General features: G+C 41.9%; 2 protein-coding genes across 2 annotated transcripts in view; one reads left to right on the top strand and one right to left on the bottom strand.

Moving 5' to 3' along the window:
* PIP4K2A (phosphatidylinositol-5-phosphate 4-kinase type 2 alpha) overlaps nt 1–21,041 on the bottom strand; it is a 205,812-nt gene that overhangs the window by 24,546 nt on the left and 160,225 nt on the right. The window contains exons 5-6 of the mRNA XM_066280373.1: nt 14,796–14,942; nt 9,680–9,718 (exon numbers count right to left, since the gene is read on the bottom strand). Coding sequence (XP_066136470.1) covers nt 9,680–9,718; nt 14,796–14,942 — 186 coding nt within the window. The remainder of the gene's footprint in view (nt 1–9,679; nt 9,719–14,795; nt 14,943–21,041) is intronic.
* LOC136338634 (NTF2-related export protein 2-like) lies at nt 3,845–4,258 on the top strand. The gene has a single exon (XM_066281197.1). It carries the CDS (start codon nt 3,845–3,847, stop codon nt 4,256–4,258), a length of 414 nt encoding a protein of 137 aa, XP_066137294.1.

Here is a 21,041-nt window from a genome sequence, read left to right as displayed (position 1 = left end):
GGTGATGTCAATGAGGACAATTTGTTTTTCCTCCACAGGTTGATAAAACAGTTAAGCTGCATACAAAATCTACTAAATAGGCTTGTGACAATCTGATTAGAAGTTTCTGTTGCACAAATATCGATGGTGACAATCTAAAAAATGTCAAAGACTGAAAACTTAAGCAATTTGCTAAGTCCTAAAGTTTCTGGCTTAATACAAACCTAGTGAATATCATGATTTTATTGTTTTAACAATTATACATCTGCAACAAGTTGGCTTAAATTCAGGCCACATGCTAATTTTTGGAAGTCTTCTCTCCTCTCCACATCTTTCTGGAACCAACTGAATAAGAGTTGTCAGCTTTAAAAAGAAAATTCTCAAATGTAACATCACAGCTCCATGTGTGCCTGGGCTGCCCTAAGTTGAGTTCATTCCAGTGAAAAAAATGAATCTAAGGCAACTGAGATTTTCTACAGCTCCGTGAGCCAGTCTGGGTTGGGGAGTTTACCACTGTCACCCAGAAGAGGCTCACAAGCCACTGCAAGTGATCTTTCTTTTTCACATTCTGCACTTAACAGGTGGGGAAAATGCCAAATAAACTGAATCTTAAGAACTCCCAGAACAATCCCGGTGGTTTATATCACAGGGTCCTTAAGGCTTGCTTAGCCATCTGTGGACACAACCGGAAGGGTCAGAACATTTTCCCATCAATCACTTTAGCTTCTAGCTAAACAGGTAGGATTTTAGTGACGACTGGGCCCAGGACTTCTCCAAGTCAAGTTGGCCACTGAAGTGTGCCTCTGGAGGCAGGGAACGTTTCATTGAAACAAGAGATTACTATAAACCCTCAGGCATGACAGCCAATGATACAATCAAATCCCTTAATGTTACATATGAGGACAGAGTCAAATGATTTATACCCAAACTTCCATTAATGTCAAAGCAGGGGCTGGGACTCTGTGTTCCTGACACGATGTTTGGTGCCCTTCTCCCAAAGCCCCCTTTTATAAGATATCTGTGGGCCACAAGGCAGATGTTACCTGTGCTGCCTTTAATTTGAGGTCCGAGAAACAGGCCCTGCTTCTGCTCCGAAAGGGAAACTCTTCCCTGCATTTTGAGTGTTTGGATAGGTGTCCCTAACTGGCTGGCAAACAGAAATGATTTACTTCCATCGTGGAAGGAAAGAAATTCTACAAAAGGTTAAAGCATCAGCTGATTTAGAGCCTAGAAACCTTAACACTCTCGCTTTCACTGACCATCCACTAGCAGGAGAAAAGGAAGCCCTTTTTTAACAGAGAGCCAAAGATTCCCAGAGGGACACGCTGCTGTGCTTTTGTACCCCACACTCTGAGCCTGCCATCTTTGTTACTTTTAACTGCAGCCTGAAGAACGAGACAGAGGCAGTAATTAATTATCATGTGTTACAATTTAAAGATCACAAAAGAAATGCTGAGAACTGCTTTCAGAAAGCATTTTTCAACGTGGGGGTATTAATGATTAATTCTCCTGCACCGTCAGCCAGTAATAGGTAAAATGTCAGAGAGGCTGACAGTCACTTAATTGCTAGTCCAATTCACAATGCCGAAGAATCGACAAGGCATCCTGTTGTAGCCCATTATCAAAGTGTCAACAGTGATTATTGCCAATGTAGTTATACAAATGCCAATTGCAGGGCAGCTGTTTTTCTTCAAATGGGTTCCAGGGAGGAAGTTATATATTAAAAGGAATCTTCTTATTGTGTCCCAGTGACTCCATTAGAGAGGCTTTCCCTTACCTAATAAAATCAGACATGAATTTTGAGAAGAACTGTGCAGAATGAGGAGCAAAATGTATATTTGTGTAAATCCCCAGGACACTCTCTCTCTCTCTCAAGCACGGGCTTTTTACAGAGTCAGGTCAAATCCTCCGGAAATCCAGGGAGCCCAGTTGTGTTTCCTTTACTTCCCCGGACTCCCTGTGGAGTGGCTTGCTGCTGGCAGCATGCTAAGACCATCATTTGGTGAAAAGCAGTCCGCTCAGCTATAATTACAAATTTGATGTCACACTGGAATTGCAGCGCAGCTGTGAAAAGATCGACCACCAGGGAGATTCACATTTCTCTGTCTCATTTAGAGGAGGCTAAACTGCTGAAGCCATGAATGGAAGATGCCCTTCCATTAGAAAGGAAAGAATTAAGGAATAAAACAAGTCATAGCAGCTGTCAGAATCTGACAAGTTTTTTTTAAAAAATAAAAGCACTGTTCTGCTCTTTATTAAAAAAATTCAAGACATTTGTACATGTGTGTTCTGATACTTGTTGCCATGAAAGCAATCCCATTATTGTTGGAATATAACTTCTCTATTTCCTTCGGTTCCATCTTCATTATTATGCTAATGCAAATCACACTAATTACATGTCAAGCTGAAATCGAAGGAACGGGCCTTGTCTGCACCTATGACACTAAAATATTTGAAATGACAGTTTTAAGACTTGACATCAACAAGTTAAAAGTATGAAAAATTAAAAGTTATAATGACTCAAATGAAAGAAAAACAAAGAATTCAGATGACTAATTAAGCCATGTTGATGGAGATTCTCTATGCAAACTGTTCTTTGCACCAGGACAATTGCTTTGTAGAGACTGTGGTTACACAAAAAGAGCAATGGAGAGAACAGTTTTGCAAATCCTCTGGTTTCACTTATATAAGGCTAGCATGTAGAAAACAAGTATTTTTAGCTTTCTCCAAATATTTCAAACCAGAGGTAACAATGATAGACATTCATAGTTTCATTTGTGATGACAAAGAATAGCTTGCTTTTTTGACAAGTCAAAAAATATTAATCATGGAGGTAGAAAACCTGAAAGTTGGCATAAAAAGGAATCCAAAAATTTTTTTAGAACTTAAAAACCCAATGTTTTTACGAGTTCAGCTCCATTAATACATTTCATTTATTTCTGTGTGTCACAGTTTATTCCATGTGACCTCACTGTGGCTAAACTATAAACCAAACATCATGCCCTATTGCTGGCACACACTCCTTCAACAATTACTGACTTGAACTACTTTTACATTCCGTATCTTCAAGAGATTATCTCTCGACCCCGGATTGTTGGCTCAGTGGTAGACTGCCAGCCTGGCGTGTAGATGTCCTGGGTTTGATTTCTGGTCAGAGCACAGAGGAGAAATAACCAACTGCTTCTCCCCCCCTCCCCACAGCCATGGCTTGACTGGTTCCAGTGAGTTGGCCCCAGGTGCTGAGTACGGCTCCCTGGAGCCTTTGCCTGGGTGCTGGGAATAACTCAGTTGCAAACATGGGCCCCAGACGGGCAGAACATTGCCCTATAGGGGGGTTGCTGCGTGGGTCCCAGTTTGGGCCCATGTGGGAGTTTGTCTCTTTGTCTTCCCTCTTCTCACTTAAAAAAATAGATTACCTCTTACTCCTTCCCAGGGAGCATTTATAATCTAGGAGAGGTGGGTGGCTTTTTGGCCTCTCTTCTTCTGGAAAAAAGAGCTATCATGAAGTCCAAGCCCAGAAAGTACAGCTCATTGAATTCTTCCTCAGGACAACTGTGTAGACAATTTTAATGTTTACACAGTGTAATGCCTATATTCCACAAATTAAAGAAATATGAATAGGAGTCTGACAGAAACGAAGGTACCATACGCAGAGAAAAGCGGCAGTTAGAACTCAGTAAAAAAGAAAGCCTGGGGAGGTTAAAAGTATGAAAAGATATGGAAGAGACTGGAAACCAGGGTGCAAAGGAGAATATCAAGGAAAGAGGGCCCACTCTGAGAAGCCACAAGAGAGGCGAGGCGGACGCGTGTGGACATGGTGACGCCCGCGCTGCCTGGAGCAGCTGCTTCGGGGTCCCCTGTGGCCATGGCTGTGGACTTTAAAACTTACGTAGATCAGGCATGTAAAGCTGTTGAGGAATTTGTCAGTACTTACTATGAGACGATGGACAAAAGAAGATGGCCACTGACCAGGCTGTATCTGGAAAAGGCCATTCTAATATGGAATGGAAATCTTATTACAGGGCTGGAAGCCCTAGCTAATTTTTTTGATGTGTTGCCTTCTAGTGAGTTCCAGGTTAATATGTTAGATTGCCAACCAGTTCATGAGCAAGCTACTCAGGCCCAGACTACAGTTCTTGTTGTGACCAGTGGAACTGTGAAGTTTGATGGAAACAAACACCACTTCTTCGATCAGAACTTCCAGCTGACTGCTCAGACTACTACTAGCAACCCTGTGGAAGACTGCAAGCGACTGCTTCCGTTTTCAGGATTGGGCTGATAGCTAAAAGGAGCAAAAGTCCATTCATTCTCCTTTGGTTCAGTAGTTTCAGCAACACAATTTCTATGAATAAATTAATTTCATTGTAGAAGCACTATAAACTAGTATGTGCTGTAACTAAATGTCTTTAATATATATATATTTTTTCTATTCCTAGCAGCACCTTTTCTAGCTGCTGCCAGTTTGGTTTATTGCCCTTAAGAGCTTTAATAATAGTTTTTTACATGCCTTACATATATTTCACTGATGAAATTCTTATCATTATAAAATCATTATAAACATATGATCTCTGTACTAACATACTGTGAGGCCAGCCTGTCGCAAAAATTAAATCCTTTTATAATACTATCTACAGGATATCAGTACAATATAACTCTCTGGGAGGAAATGGAGTATTTTGTTTTTTATTGTTGTTGTGAGGTTAATTCTGTAATAGAATACATACCTATTTTCAGTAAACCCTGGTTATATAGTTTTGGTATAAGAATCTTTCAGATCATTTCAATGAAAATATTACTGATTTTGGTTTGCATAACTACTCTGATATTTTAGAATCAAACATAGGAACATTCAGTGGTCTTTTTTGTGTTATCTAATGTTTTATTTTATTTTGATGTGTTCTATGAAGTGAATTAATCTATTACAGAGGTATAACATGTTCTGAGTTGATATCTGACTATTGGATATACTCAGTGACTTAAAAGCAAAACATCTTAAAAAGATTTTTCTTGGCAGCTGCAGGTTTATAACTGTAGATAAGGAATGGTAGAGGAATTAACAGCTTTAATGGGAGCATATGGAGTGAGAATACAGAGATCCAAGGTTGGCCAGAAGTTAGGAGAGGTGGCCACACGCTAAATTTTCGTACTTGTTTCTACCTCCTAAAAATGTAGCATGTCTTTATGGTTTACGTCATGAAACTAATAAGTATAACTGCCAAATGGTCATGAGTGTCACTTTTGCTTTAAAACTTATTTTTAAAGCTTTACCCAGTTCACCTCATACTTATCGCACCAATATATGTCTCAATTTATTTAAGAACTTATGGGGGTACAATGTCAGCAATAACCCTAACCCTGCAGCAGGGTCTGACAACAAAGTTGGAAACAAAGCCATTGCTATCTCGGGGACAGCCTTAACTTCTAAGTCTTCCACGTGAACTTCAGGCCAAAGTCTCACATGCACTATCCACCCCCAAAGTGAGTCATTTCTTTCCTGTGTTTTACACTGGTAACTGCATTAGCTTTCCTTTACTCATTAAAGTTGAAAAAGTATGTAATTTTATGACTTGTTCTTCCACATGGCATTTGAACAAATAGCTTTGTTTGAAAGCACGTTCCAGTTATGTGGTTAACTCCTTTTAACAAAATAGAGAGCAGCAGCTCTTCATTGGGCCATAATCCCCAAAAGAACAAATTGATTCATTCTATGTCTTAGCATCTAAAGAGAGAAATGTATCTTTGATTTTTGGTTAAATTTTAAATGTTTTTCTATTCTTAAATGTATTGTTTTAATGTTTTTAAGCTTGATATGCCAGCTTTGTTTCTACATTGTAACTCAAAGTTAATGTTTCTTATCACTTCCTTTGAAAACCAGCAATTCATTTACTCTTCCCCCAAACACCATGTTGTATTTACGATATATTAACAAAGTGGAATTAAATAGGAGAAGGGGGTAGGATTGAAGTTTAGAGCACTCCTTATAGTAGTCATCAAAACTTAAACTTTCTTCAGAATGAACATATTCTGATTTTGGATTGGGTTTTGAAAAACCACAGCTTTTTAACCACAACAGTCAGGGTGCCCACACACTGCCCGTTCCCTGGTGGAGAGCAGTCTAAAGAAAAAGCTGCATATAACTAGCAATAATTAAATAGAACGGTTGTAAACTGTTGATTAACTGAATGCTTTAAAAGTTGTGTATGAACTGCCTTTTCCAAACTCTGTATAATTTTAAATGGCTACTCTTATACAGACCAGGCTGTATTTTTGTCATGCACATATTTTTGTAACTTGAAAAAAAAAAATTTGTCTTGACAAGTTTTCATAAAAAAAAAAAAAAAAAGAAATATGAATGGATTGTTTTGCCAACATAGTATGAAACCAACGATTTATTTCTCTACATTTTATTTTTAAATCAAGACTCAGAATGAACTCCTTTAGTACCATATTTAACTTCAAAATAATATTTTTGTCAGTGTAGTAAATATTTCCTTTTTCATCTTCATGACGCATGGGATTTATCTGTATTTTTGATCATCTGTCCTTTAAACGAAGGAGAGAGAGAGAACTCCCATTTAGAACCGCGTATTTGGCATAGGGGTCAGGAAGGTGAGCTCTGGGCTGGAACCCTGGACAAGTCGCTGCACCTGGTAAGTAACTTCATTTACTCAAAGGAAGCACTAATAGCACCTACCTCATTAAGGTGGTTGTAAGGATTACCTATCCAATTCATGTAAAATTTAAGTGTGTCTAGTGTATAGTATGCACTCAACAGATGTCATTTATTATTACTTACTTTTGTAATGTCCAATACATTGAGATTAACATTAAATAAATAACCCCCAGGTCAAGGTAAATCTGCCAGATTTTGTGACGCAGCATGGGAACTCAATTTCCTGGTCTCAAATCAGTCACATGTGAGGGGGAACTGGACTCTGGCCTCTCAAGTTCCCCCCATCTCTGCCTTTTGAAGCCCACCTCCAAAGGTGTTTTGAGGAATAATTGGCACATAGTTCAAAAAGGATAGAAACACCCTAGCATAACCCTCAGAAAAGGGTTTTTTGAAAGAAATTTTATATTCTCATGTTTTTTCACAGAAACCTATACCAATAAAGGGCAGTAGAACTGTGTTGAATGCCATGGGTTTCTGGAAGGTATGGGGCCCTACAGGCCGGGCAGTGGAGGGAAAGACAGGCGACTGAAGGTTCTGGTTCTGGTGACACAGTACAGCGATGAGGACAGCAAACCCTGAGGCTCTCCTTCACACACATCACTGTGCCATGACTTAGACTTCAGCTGCAACCACTCCGTCGCTGTGCTGCATTTCTCGGCATCAGTCACTGTCAAAGCAGACCAAGCCCTTGGTGCTGGACCTTGAAGGCGTCAAATGAGCAGAGAAGAGGGCTGCTGCAGTAGTCTCAAGGGACTTGGGAATGAAGTAAAAACAGAGCAGCCAGCTTGGACTGGTGGATGCCAACACACCCACAGTTCTTAGTCAGGGGCTCGATTCTGGTTATGATGCTGAAAGGTCTGGGTGGCTCTGTAAACAGTCCAGCTATTTTCTCTGAAGAGATAGTCCACTGTTTCCGCTTTTTTGGCCAAAGCTGGTGACTTCAAGGTCATTTACATGAAGGTCAGAAGTGTAGAAATATATTCACTCATGCACAGTAAAAATACAAACGGTCAAAGAAGGACCTACTGCTTCATTTTCTCTTCTTACTTCTTAACCCACTGCTATTTGGCTTCTGCTCCATGCACCCACTGTTCCTGATGAGATTACTAATGAAGGGAAGTCTAATCAATGGATGAGAAATTACTCAGTCCTCATACTATCCGACCTTGCAGAAGCATTCGATATTGGGAAAGTTTTCTTCCTCTGGTTTCTGGGACAATATTAGAGTGCAAATTTCATGGCAGTAGGGGTATTATTCACTGAGGCATTTCTCATAATGCTTGGCAAATGATTGCTCATAATAGATGCTCAGTAAATATTCAGAAAAATGACCCATATTTTCCTGACTCATCTCCTGTCTCTTTGGCTGATGTTTTCCAAGACTCTTTCTTTGCCCACAAACCTTAAGTGATGATGTTCTGAACTGGCTCCAGACATGCTTCTCCTCCCAATCCATACACTTATCCTGGGAAACCTCATCTACTTCCCTGTCTTTGCTGATCATCCTTCCTGTGAGGTCTCCCAAGCCGGTTCTTCCAGTTGAAACTCTCTCTGCAGCCTCTCACGCCTATTGCACATCTCTGTTCTGACATCTCAAACTACTCCTTCCACTCTGCTCCCCTCCCAGAGGGTGAAATCAACAGCTATCCAATTATCCAAAACAGAAACTTGGGAGTCATCCTTAACCCCGTCCCCTCCCCCCCACATTGTCCCTGGCACTGTCCACATTCAATCTCCGGGTTCTATGGATTCTTCTTCCTAAATTGCTCTATAATCTATCATCTTCCACTGAGCCAGCTCAGGTCCCCATCTCACCTGAGTTATTTCAACAGCCTCTGCAGTTGGTCCGGCATTCTAGCCTCACCTCACCCTGCAGCTGAAGCCCAAGCAAGCCCCCTCTGTCCCCATCCACATGCTGCTCGCTCCTGCCTCCCCCTGGCTCATTCCTGCTTATCTTTCAAGTTTCCAACATGTCACCTCCTCCAGGAAGCCTTTCCTCAGCCCCATCAAAGTAGTACGTGACACTCTTATTTCCTATTGATGCCTGTATCTCCCTCCTGCTAGATGGGTCTGTGTGGTTCATTTTTTTAGCCCCTGAAGCTAGGATAGTAACCATAAAGGCTCACAAACTCTTTTGAATAAATAAGTAATTTCCAAACCCATAAAATTCAAACCAAAACTGAATGATATAATTCTGAAAGAATTTATTTTCAAAAACATAAACAAAAAACCCAAGCCCCAACTTTGATAAGGTTTGGTCAAAAAACAAACAAAAAACCCCACAAAACCCAAACACACACACACACACACACACACACACACACACACACACAATCAAAAAGGGTACTTTCAAGGCGAGTAAGAGAAATAATAACTAAGGGTAGAGAGGTGCCTTTTGTTCAAGCAACGTCAATTTCGGTCAGTTTAGGTTTACACACAGAAAATGCTTCCCAAATTCTTAATCAAACTGGCTGAACTTGAATCTGCTTATAATTTTGTATAATAAAGTAAATGTAGTTCAAATATTTCCTACTGTCCAGTGACTCAGGAAAACATAAAGACATAGTCTCTTCCCCAGTTCTATAAGTAAAAAGCACTCGAATCAATCATATCTTAACATTTCATTGTTAGAAAGGCATTTAAAGCTCACGCAAGCCAACTGGCCATAGGTGAAAACTCTGGGGTTCCCGACAGCAAGGAGACTTGCTCAGGTCGCACCTGGTCAGGTGGTGGTCAGTGTAGGGCAGGGCCCTGCTGCTGAGCTGTGCCCGTGGCTGCACTGTCAAGATCACATTGCACATGAACTGTTTCTTCCAACCACACTTAAAACTAATACCCATTTCATTATTCAACCAGGAAGAACGGGACAGCTGAAGTGAAACACTCCAGTCCAATACTGTGCTTCTCTCTGCTGTGGAGGAGGGCACGTGGGAAGACTCACAGCAGCGAAAGTCAGAGAGAATGAAATAGGAGGCATTGTTTGGGCATGCCCGCAGGGCCATGCTGAGGAGTGTGTCGGGTACTCACCTTTTCCTTGTCACTAGCTTCTCTAGCCACTGTAGAGCCCTGAAACACAAAGAGATAATAAAAACCTGCATGTGAGAGGCACTGGACTTCACGTTTAAAATCTGCCAACGTTCCAGGGCAGAGCACCTGCTCTGCTTCGAGCCTCCTCCTGAGTGAGCTCGGGTCCCGCTGGTCCCTCTCTGCCTGGCGTGCTGCTCCCTCTGCAGGCATTCTTGCCCCCTTCCCTCTCACGTCACCCGCGCCGCCTTTACCCTGGTCTTGTCCTCCTGCTGGAAACCAGAACATCTAATGGCCACTGGATAGTAACTCACTAAGTACTGGATCAAAACCACACTTTTCTTTTTGCATCAATTATCAGAAATGGTTGGTATTATGATCTTTGAAGGTGAAGCTGGGCAGACAGCTGGCTGCAGGGCATTAAATGCCTCTTCTCCTACATTATGTCTTCAGATGTGGTTGCCCTCTGACTGCCCCACTACCAGTTTAGAGTTATAATGAACATGGTCTCTGTCAGTAAAACCCCTATAAATACCTTCTGTCCCCCTTCACTCTGGACACCCCTTCACACACACATGCACTCACACCCCTCTGGGCCAGGCCCTCGGTAGGATGAGCACTGAGCTAGAAAGTGGAAGAAAGCACAGTTCTTGACCTCAGCAATCTCCCCTCTACTGCAGTGGCTTTCACACCCGTGCCTCAGGACTCTGGGGTTGTCCCAGATGACCTGAGCCCAGTTCAGAGGCCGGCAAGGGACGCTGGGGAAGAGCTCCAGTGGGAAATTTTCCTTTGTTTGTGAAAGATTTTTAAAACAATTTTTTTTCTTAAGTGAGAAGCAGGGAGGCAGAGAAAGAGACTCGCGCATGCACCCCAACCGGGATTCACCCAGAAAGCCCCGTATGGGGCAATGCTCTGCCCATCTGGGGCCGCTACTCTGCTGCTTGGCAAACAAGTTATCTTACTGCCTGAGGCGAGGCCATGGAGCCATCCTCAGAGCCCAAGGCTAACTTGCTCCAACCGAGCTATGGCTGCAGGAGGAAAAGAGAGAGAGACAGAGAAAAAGAAGGGAGAGGGGCAGGGGTAGAGAAGCAGATGGGTGCTTCTCCTGTGTGCCTGAATGGGTGTTGAACCCAGGACATCCACAAGCCAGGCCAACGCTCTACCACTGAGCAAACCGGCCAGGGCCTGTGAAAGATTTTAAAGCAAAAGAAAAGATGGAAAACAAATGGCCAGCAAACTCCGAGCCATATCAACACCAGGCCTATTTACTCTCCTGCACACCCTGGAGTCCCACACGGCAGTGCTCAGCGTTTGCCAAATCGATGGCTGGATAGGGATCACCAACCAATTTACTCTCTCCCTCCCCTCCGGCACCAGATGCCCAAATCACGACAAGGCCAGGGAGCAATTCGTTTACCGGTACCTCTTAAGCAGACATTGATTGCCCTCTAATACTTGCATTAGCTAATCTTTAATGGAACTTATATGTGACTGGGGAAAAATTAAAGTAGCTTCTAGATTGGCTATTTTTAAGAATATCAAAATTTTTATTCCATGACTACCTTCCATTTAACTAGCTCGGGCACTGGTTAGGACATGTGTGACTTGTATTTCCAGACAAGGAGACGCCCTGTCTTAGAGAAGGGGGCTGAGACCAGGCTGAAATCCCCTGGGGGCAGAGGCCCTGCTGCCAGCACAAGAAGAATGCTTGAAGTTTCTTGGGGATTTGTCAGAGGAGAACAAAGCTGAGCCACCAAATGCAGATGGACAATGTGAGTCGCTCAGGAGGAACACCTGTGGCCCTGCCCCACCTGCACATGCGCCTTCTGCACAGCCGCACCAGCCGCCATCCCCTGCAACGGTCTAAACTCGCTCCTGTAGGCATTCTTGATAGGTCCACAACTATCTTCCTTTATGCACAGATTTCTAACAAATGTCCTAAATGAAAAAAAAAGTGTGTGTGTGGGAACATCTGTAATACTGGGCAAAGGAAGAAATGATTCTTCCTTTTGATAGCTTTAACCAAGTGGTTGGTCTATGAGTTTTTTCCTTCCTACAACATAACCCTGTTTAGGGTTCTCAGTGAAGCTTAAACTCTATGTAAGTGCAGCTCATTAACCTGGAAAAACACTCATCTAAGTTTAAATTAATGCATAATAAAAGACTAAAATGAAAATATAAAAGTAAGGTTGGCAAGTTAAGGCCAGGAATTTGAGCCATGAAATGACAGCAGATGTCTCGGCTCCACCACGACTGCCAGTACTGGCAGAACAGAATCCACTCATCCTACAAGCAAGAGGGAAGCGAATGATATAGTCAGGGCAGATTAAAACTATAATATCCAGTCTACAGGGGTAGATGTATCAAGAAATACCTACTGGATGCCCTATTTTAGGCATTTCAGGGGGATAAAAAAGTAAGCAGGACAAAAAATTTGCCTTTAAGGCACTTACTCACTAGTAAAATAGATGAGATGACCGATCTTTATAGACCAACTTCCATATGCTATGTGTTATGCTGGACATGACATGCACATATCTCATTTAATTCTCACAACAACCCAGCAAAGTAGGTAAATTATCCCCATTTTTCAGATGTAGAAACTGAGGCTTATAAACTTCAACAGCTTGCACACAGCTGACAAGTGATAAAACCAGGACATGTGGCTTCAGAGGTGACTCTGGCTTCTCACATGGCTTCAGACCAGTGTACAGAGTCCTGTAATACTCATCAGAGTCTTTGTGAGAGAGATGGTGCTAAGGAGCCCTGTACAGTGGTTGGAGTTTCCACTGGAGGCAATTCCAGTGAACAAAATGGTTATGACTTAAAGGCAGGATAGACCGAGAATGTGTCTGGAAAGCCTGGTACAGCTCATTTGAACTCCAGAGGGTAGGAGATAAACCTAGCCCATTTTCCCTCCCTTCAACTAGCATTTTTCAAGGTGTATGGTTCAGTACCCTGGGGTCCCAACACCCTTGCAGGGGTCTGCAAGGTCAAAATCGTCTGTATAATAACATGGTGATATTACTTGTGCCTGTTCCCTGTCTTGATATTTACATAGATATTGCAGAAACAATGGCAGCTTAGCACAAATCCAGCAAACGGTCCTAGGAGAATTTGTCATAATATATCTGTATATATATCTAAATACACAAACATCCTTGAGGAAGCAATATTTGTTTTTATCCAGCCTTGACCCTGGGAAGGATGTGTAAAGCATTTTTGTTTATAAAAAAGAAATGGTTTCAAAACAGTAATTTTTGTGATGGTTTGCGCTATGAGTTGAACTAACCAGTTTTTCCATGAAAAGGCATTTTTTACTAGAAAAAACTGACAATCTATCTTCATTCATATCTGGGCACTGATATCTAGTCAAAGATAAATGGAGCTGCTGGGTGAGGTACGGAAAACAACAAATAGGACTTTTTACCTGTCTTGATAAATTTGAGTAAAAGTGAAAATTATAACTTTTAAAAACTTAATCTACTACCCTAAGCTTGGTAGTTTCTCAATACTTAAAGACTTCTCTGATGAGAGTGGTGGTAATATTAATGTGACTTTCTCATATTGTATAATGAAATGTGTCAATATTTGGAAGACCATGTAACTCAGTGAACTCGTACATTCCAAATGACCAAATCCTGATGTATTATTCAGGCCAATGCATGCAAACAGACCAATGATTTTTAATGAAAACAGTACAAAAATTCACTTATGTGACTGCAGATTCCACATTCCACATAATCTTTAAGAAATTACTGATTGTCAGGTTTTGGATATCATAAAAGAATATTTACAAATTTCTGAAAAAGCTATTAAAACACACTCCTCCCCTTTTCCAACTATGTATTTGTGTAAGGTCTGACTTTCTTCATATACCTATACAGTACTTCAATCAAACAACATCATGATAGAGTGACAACAGAACCAGATAAGACACTGCCACTGCTTCATGTCTAATATAATTCAGATATTAAGGAGATTTGCAAAAATGTAAAACAATGCCATCTGTCTCAATAATTTGCTTGATTTGGAAGGTAAGATTTGTTTTTCATAAAAATATCCTAACGTGTAATTATTCTATCATTTAAAATAAATTTAAGTATTTAAAAATTTCTTACATTAATTTCTAACATTGCAAATATCAGCAGACATAACCTACACGAGCAAAAGTTTTCTGGGGTCCTCTTTTAGGAGTGTGGAGGAGTCTAAGATCAAAAAATGTGATCTGAGAACTAAGACCAAATCTTGGCAAATGTTTTCTGTAAAGGGTCAGAGGGTAAATGTCTTAGGCTTTGTGGTCCAAAATGATCGCTGTAATATCTACTCAACTCTACCATTAGAGTGAGTGCACAAGCAACCACATGCAATGCAGAAAAAGTGGGCATGGTGCTATTCCAATAAAACTTTATTTACAAAAATGGCCAAGTTGGATTTGCCATGCATGTAGGTCGTTGTTTGCCAACATGGACATTCTGCCTCTAAGCCAGTGAGTGATCCTAGAAGTCAAAATTTCTAGTAGTTTACCTCTCATGCGATGTCTTTGAAATAGCCTATCTCAGGGCCAGGAATGTCTTCCCTCAGCTTATTCCCTCACCTCCTTCAGGTCTGTGCCACATCAGCTCTCAGTGAAACCTTACCTGACACCCTGTTTAAACTGCATCCCTTCCCCATGCTTCCTGGTCCTTACGGTACTTAGCAATTCCTAGTATACAATATGATTTACTTACTACTTTCACTTCTTTCTGTCTTTACCCATGAGAAAGTCAGGTCCTTGGGTGAGGTTTGTTTTGTTTTGTTCATCACACTATTCTTAGCACCTAAAACAGTGCCTGGCATGTAGCTGGTGTTGAAGAAATATTTGTTGACTAAACTAGACATGGTATCACTAATAGGTACAAGTGTCTGCCACTAAACCCAGCGAGTGCTCCTTGGTTAACATGAATGAGTGCACTGCAAGTTGCCTGGTAGCTCTGGGCTCTGAGCACCTCCTGAACATATGGCATGATCAATTACAACATGTATAATGTGGATGAGAGTTTAGCATGATCAATTACAACAGTTGCAAGGAGGATGAGTAAGCTCAATACTTAAGAAAAATTAATAAAATCAATCTCACCTTTAAGTCATATTTCCTATATACAGATAATCGGTGGCTGAACACATTTCTTGTAACAATCACATATATTTCAACTCCATCGACATTAAGCCGGTACATGCCCAGGAACTGGGGAAGAAGGGTGATCCCGTGACATTCCACTATATACTGCACAGGAGAGAGAGAGAGAGAGAGAGGGAAACAATTATCCAGTCACAAGGTGCTTCTTGAGATGTAAAATATAACTCTTCTGCCTATGGTGTTTACACAAAGTGATGCCCTCCAATCATTAAGGTCCTATTTATAGAAACTAACCACGTTTATACTGCTTTAATATAGGATCTGTGTTCACTAACTATATACAGATAGAAAAATTCAACTTTATGCCCAAAGATATATATTTTCCCAATATTCCAAACTAATGTTTTTTTGTGTAAAGTCAAAACTTGGATGTAACAGTGATTGCTCCTTTCCGTGAAACCTTCAGTGAAATTACTCTACGGAGGACCCACTTCTTGCTTCTCAAAGCCCTGATAATGACTTTGTAAGGTTGAGGCAGAGCTCACTAAGATCAGCTCTTTTAACAGTGTTGGAGTCAAGAGGAAATTGTGGAGAAAGCCCAGCCTCAGAGCTGAGAGAGGGTGGGCCGCCAGTCCTAGTTTTTGTTTCTCCGAGACCCCTGTCTGGGCCAGAGCAGCAGCGTGAGGGGTGGGCACTGCGTTCCCATGCGTGTGCTCCTGCTCTGCAGACAGACGAGCTGCTCTGGCCCCATGTTGGATTCCATCAAGTTCGTTAGATGAGTCTCAGCTTTGACACCATTTTCCACTACAGTTGCAGAAACACAGCATGAGTTTAGAAGTCTTTAATGACCATCCTCTCAAAGGCCACAAGATGGAGACACCTCTTGAAAGTCAATCTTTACCCAATTGGTCCCACCATATTTTCCAAAGGAAAATTAGGTATTCCTTTCTTTAAAATGAGGGAGAAATAATATTAAAGGAAAAAAACCCAACTCTTTTATATCCATGACATGTGTGTGAAATTTCTAGGCAAAGGAACAGCATGACTGTTATGATTCTAAAACTGTAAAAATTATGTATATTTATAGAGAGATGTCTGGAAGGATGGTCATCAGGTGGGGTAACTTTGTTTTATTCCTCTAAAAAACTATATTGCTTGAAATTACTTGTTTATGATGAGCATTTTATAAAAGTAAAAATTGAAAAGTCCTTTCAAACTTTTTAGTGGCAAACACTGTCAATCATCAACTCTTGATGACATTAACCTCTTAAGGTTTTTTTTTTTAAGCCTTAATTTTTATTATTAAAAGATGAACAGCATCAGTAAGAGTTAGGTTTCTGCCACCTAGAGTTTGGTATATTTTAACAATGCTCCTGCCAATACCCCACTTTTTTTTTTTTTTTTTACTGTTTTTGTGTGTGTGTGACAGAGACAGGGAGAATCAGAGAGAGGGACAGAGAGACAGGAAGGGAGAGATACGAGAAGCATCAATTCTTTGTTGCGGCACCTTGGTTCATTGATTGCTTTCTCATATTGCCTTGACTGATGGGCTACAGACCCTGTGCTCGAGCCAGCAAGCAACCTTGGGCTCAAGTTGGCAACCCTCTGTGTCCTCTGCATCCCAATCTGATGCTCTATCCACTGCTCCACGGCCCGGTCAGGGTTTTTTTTTTTAAATCTTACTAACAACAATTGAGCTACATATTTTAATTTGATATATTTTCTGAGTAGAGTTTTACTTCAACTTGTTCTTAATTTGAAGTCAGATCAGTGGAACATTTTCTACTTCTCTCCTTTCAAGAAACAGTAAATTAACTTGAGTTTTGCTAATGTGAAACGGGTAGTAAAGAGTCCCTGGTTGAAGAGAAAATGTCTCAGATCTGCTCTAAAGAATGAACAGGGGTTGTAGTTTCTCACCTCTGAAGGAAGATGGCTGGACAGCCTTGAAGCAATGGAGACTGAGGGCGGCTCCGTCACTACACTGTGTGACAGCAATGGAGACTGAGGGCGGTTCCGTCACTACACTGTGTGACAGCAATGGAGACTGAGGGCGGCTCCGTCACTACACTGTGTGACCGCAATGGAGACTGAGGGCGGCTCCGTCACTACACTGTGTGACCCCAATGGAGACTGAGGGCGGCTCCGTCACTACACTGTGTGACAGCAATGGAGACTGAGGGCGGCTCCGTCACTACACTGTGTGACCGCAATGGAGACTGAGGGCGGCTCCGTCACTACACTGTGTGACCGCAATGGAGACTGAGGGCGGCTCCGTCACTACACTGTGTGACAGCAATGGAGACTGAGGGTGGCTCCGTCACTACACTGTGTGACCGCAATGGAGACTGAGGGCGACTCGTCACTACACTGTGTGACCGCAATGGAGACTGAGGGCGGCTCCGTCACTACACTGTGTGACCTCAATGGAGACTGAGGGCGGCTCCGTCACTACACTGTGTGACAGCAATGGAGACTAAGGGCGGCTCCGTCACTACACTGTGTGACAGCAATGGAGACTAAGGGCGGCTCCGTCACTACACTGTGTGACAGCGCAGCAGACAGAACGCAGCTGTGTGCGCCTGAGGAGCCTCCATCCATCAGCTGTGGGATCTTGGGCAAGTTATTCTATCACTCATCATATTAGCTCCATTTTCTGGAAAGTGGACACACTGATTTTTACCTCGAGGTTATTGTGAGGATTACAGATGATAGTGTGTCAAAATAGTTCCTACAATGCCTGTGTACTCTACCACACTCTGCCCCCTACTACAGATGACAATAACTATTATTTTTATTCAAACCTCTGATAAGAAACTTTAGTTTCCTACATATCTGCTGCTTGCTGCTCCACCCCACCCCACAGACAGGTGCCTGTGTCTTCCTCTGAGGGGGCCCACACCAGGCTCAGTGTGGCCGCTGAGCACTGCTTTGTGCTGTTCTGATTAAATTATTCTCATCATGGCCAATTTTTTAAAAGGCCTGCCAGGAGAAGGAGTCTCTGATCAAAATCTCTGTACAACCAAGACTGCTGTGTATCAGAGTGGACACTAACCGTCATTCTATGTTAAAGAAACCTCTGAGTGCTATACTGAAAATCACTGACAAGCTTTTTGTTGTTGTTGTTGAAGAAAAAATACACATAGATCACATGTTATAACTCCTCTAACCTTTAAGATTAGATAAATTACCACAGATAAAAAAAATAGAACAAATTTGATCTACTATATCAGCAAATTTCTGTGTACTTGTTCTCAAAAGTATGGTGCTACTATGAGACTTGTTGATGACCACCTTGAAAAAAGAGATTTAATAAACTTGAGATTCCTGAGTATATAAATATGTACAAAGCCGCACACCATATTAAAGCCTGTCATTCCAGTAGTGCCAAGATGCAACTGGTACCCAAGGTTTAGAAGGCACTTACAGTCAATGTTTTGCAGAAGAAAATTCTACCCAGGAACCGAATGTCTGGGTGGATACAGTTGGAAAGAACACACAATTTCACTTTTTCTTACAAATACTTCACGGGGTCTGTGAACACCAGGGTTGAAGGATAACTGACTTATGTCCCTATATGTGGTTGTTGACACAAAGAGCTACGAATGTGAATCCTCAGATTCTTCACCAGCTGACACAGGAAACGCCCCTCCCCCCCACAAACTCTAACCCCACTGGGCACATCTACAAGTGGGGAGACTGGAAATTGGAAATTCACAGCCACAGCTCGAGCTGGGGTCTTGGCATGACTTGGCTACACTGTGCTGTGGGGAGCCCTCTTGGTCCAGCTCCAATTCTGCGTGACCTTGGGTGAATTAGTTAACCTCTCTGTGTCTGCATACTTGGAGAAGAGCAGTAATAATATTATACTTGGTGCCTAGAGTTTTCATAAAGAATATGAAGAGCAAGGAAATGAGACAAGGGAACTGCCAATGACTCCAGCAGGAGCAGGAGTAAACCAAGAGCCAGGGGCGAGCAGTGAGCGAGGAAGAAAGGAAGGGGCAAGGGAAGAAGACTTCCAGGAGCATCAGGGTGTTCTTAAAATGCTCCGAGAAATGCATTCTATTTTAAATGCATAATAGAAACTCCCAATTATAAGGGCTCTCATAAAACAAAGACTTTCTGTATGGCCAGGGGCTGCTGTCATCGTGGTCATTCACATGCAGGTTCACATTAGATTTGGGCAGATGGTAAAGAAACTGCGGAGCCAAAAACTGGTGGGCCATTCCTTCATTCCAGCCTCGCACTCGCCACAGTAAAAACAAACACACCAGTGGGAAAACACTTCCCTTTCCATTCAGGGTTCCCAAAGCCACAACTCATCTGGCTTTTCCTAGAATCAAAGGCCCCCACTCATCCCAGTCACCTCTGGTTCCCCATTTGCACACCTTCTCCCTTCTCTTTTCTGCACACACTGGCTTCTCCTTCAGCACCCTGCCATCTTGACTTCTCCTTCTTCTTCTGAAAAACCGACCTGGGCCCACAGAGACCTCTCCTCCAGGACACATTAGCATAACAATGGCCCTTCCCAAGCAGGAAGGTAATTAGCAGTTCCACCTGGGCAGCACCATTTTTAACAAAGTGAGCAAACATGAAAATCACATTTTACATACTTATTTGCCCAACACTTTCCAAAAATGAGTAACGTTGCATAGTATGTATTTGTTTATAAAGTGAGGCAATCTTTGTGTAAATACAAAAAAAGAAACTAAAAAGTTATTTCTCAGTCCTGTTGCTTTCAGGATCAGAACTCTGAGCACTTTCCCTTCAAGCACTGATATATTGTTAACAAATTAAATAACTTATAAACAAATAAATGCTTCAAAAATAATAAGAAAAAGGGGTAATTGGGAGTTGTAAAATATCATGCCTTTTTAAAATAATTATTTGGCAATAACATCTTCTGTTTTGAATAGTTACAAACATCCTCAGCATCTGTTAATTTCTTTTACATTCTTGATTCCATCACAAAACAATTTATGAAATCTTTGCTTCCTCCCTTCTAAATGCTTAATTTCCAGACTAGGAGAATGGGGAACTAACAATTTCATCCTGAGGGTCACTCTTTAAGAAACGTAAAAATAGTTCTGTCACTTCCAACTACTGCCTTGATGTGGCCACAATGGCTACAAGGTAGTCCTTCCTCACTGGCAAGGAACACAATTAGTGTAAGTGATTTCCCCTACCTGCCAGTATTAATGTCTGTTTACGAATGCAACAGGTGTGGTGCTCTAGTATAGCCTGGAAGACTCCTTCCCAGAAGTCAGATGAGTCTGTGGACTTCTGCCTGCTGCCATTGTGTGGTCTTAAGGGAGATATGGCCACAAGTGCACAAACTTGACACTGGTCATCCATGTGTGGCTCAGAAATGAAGAGCACACGTCTGACAAGAAAGACCGCTCACTTGCGAGGGCACAGGCCGCGCGTGTATACCCTGTAGAGCGTTCCTTCCAGTGACTCCTCAAATATGACATTTTCTCCAAGGCGTTCCTGTCTGTGGCACAAGGCGGCTGTTATTTCCACCCTTCTGGGCTCTTCTCTCACCTCAAACTGAGCAGCTCTGTCCAGTACCTAGGTGTGGCTGGTGGCAGACGCCTGTAGTTCAGCAGCATTGAGCTTTCATTGGAATAGCACTGAATACCTTGAGATATGAGCAGACCAACATACTTTTTTTAAAGATACAAGCTGCGACTCGGTCCATATTTTTGTTCGAGATCTGGCAAAATTCTGAGATACCAGTCATGATTTGGGAAGCTGCTGCTAGTTGGCATGTTGGCGCACAGGTCCAGTATCAGCAGCACAACACCAGCATCTCATTCTTTCTCATGTTACCTGCAGAATCAAGTCAAATTTTGTGCGCTGTACTCGTTCTTGCATCATTTTTGCATTTTCTACTAACTTTTTTGGTGTGCTATCATGGGGCCGAAGAAAGTGAGTGTAAAGGACAGTGGTGAGAAGAAGAAGAGAATGATGTTGATAGAAGTAAAGCAAGAAATAATAGAAAAACATGAGCGTGGTGTGTGAGTGATTGAACTGGCAAGGCTGTACGACTGCAATACATCTATAATTTGTACCATTCTTCAACAAAAGGATGCCATCAAAAGTGCAAATCCAGCAAAAGGAACTACAATGACAAATAATGATAAGGACAAATATCCATGAAGAAATGGAGAAGCTTCTGCTGGTGTGGGTGAAAGAGAGCCGGCAGGAGATACAGTGATAGAGACTGTAATATGCGAAAAGGCACGT

The sequence above is a fragment of the Saccopteryx bilineata genome, chromosome 5 (assembly GCF_036850765.1).
Source record: "Saccopteryx bilineata isolate mSacBil1 chromosome 5, mSacBil1_pri_phased_curated, whole genome shotgun sequence".
NCBI classification, from domain to species: Eukaryota; Metazoa; Chordata; class Mammalia; order Chiroptera; family Emballonuridae; genus Saccopteryx; species Saccopteryx bilineata.
This window is presented reverse-complemented; position numbering and strand designations above follow the sequence as displayed.

Excerpts from the sequence above, each read along its gene's own strand:
- LOC136338634 (XM_066281197.1), top strand. The coding sequence starts at position 3,845 with ATGGCTGTGGACTTTAAAACTTACGTAGATCAGGCATGTAAAGCTGTT.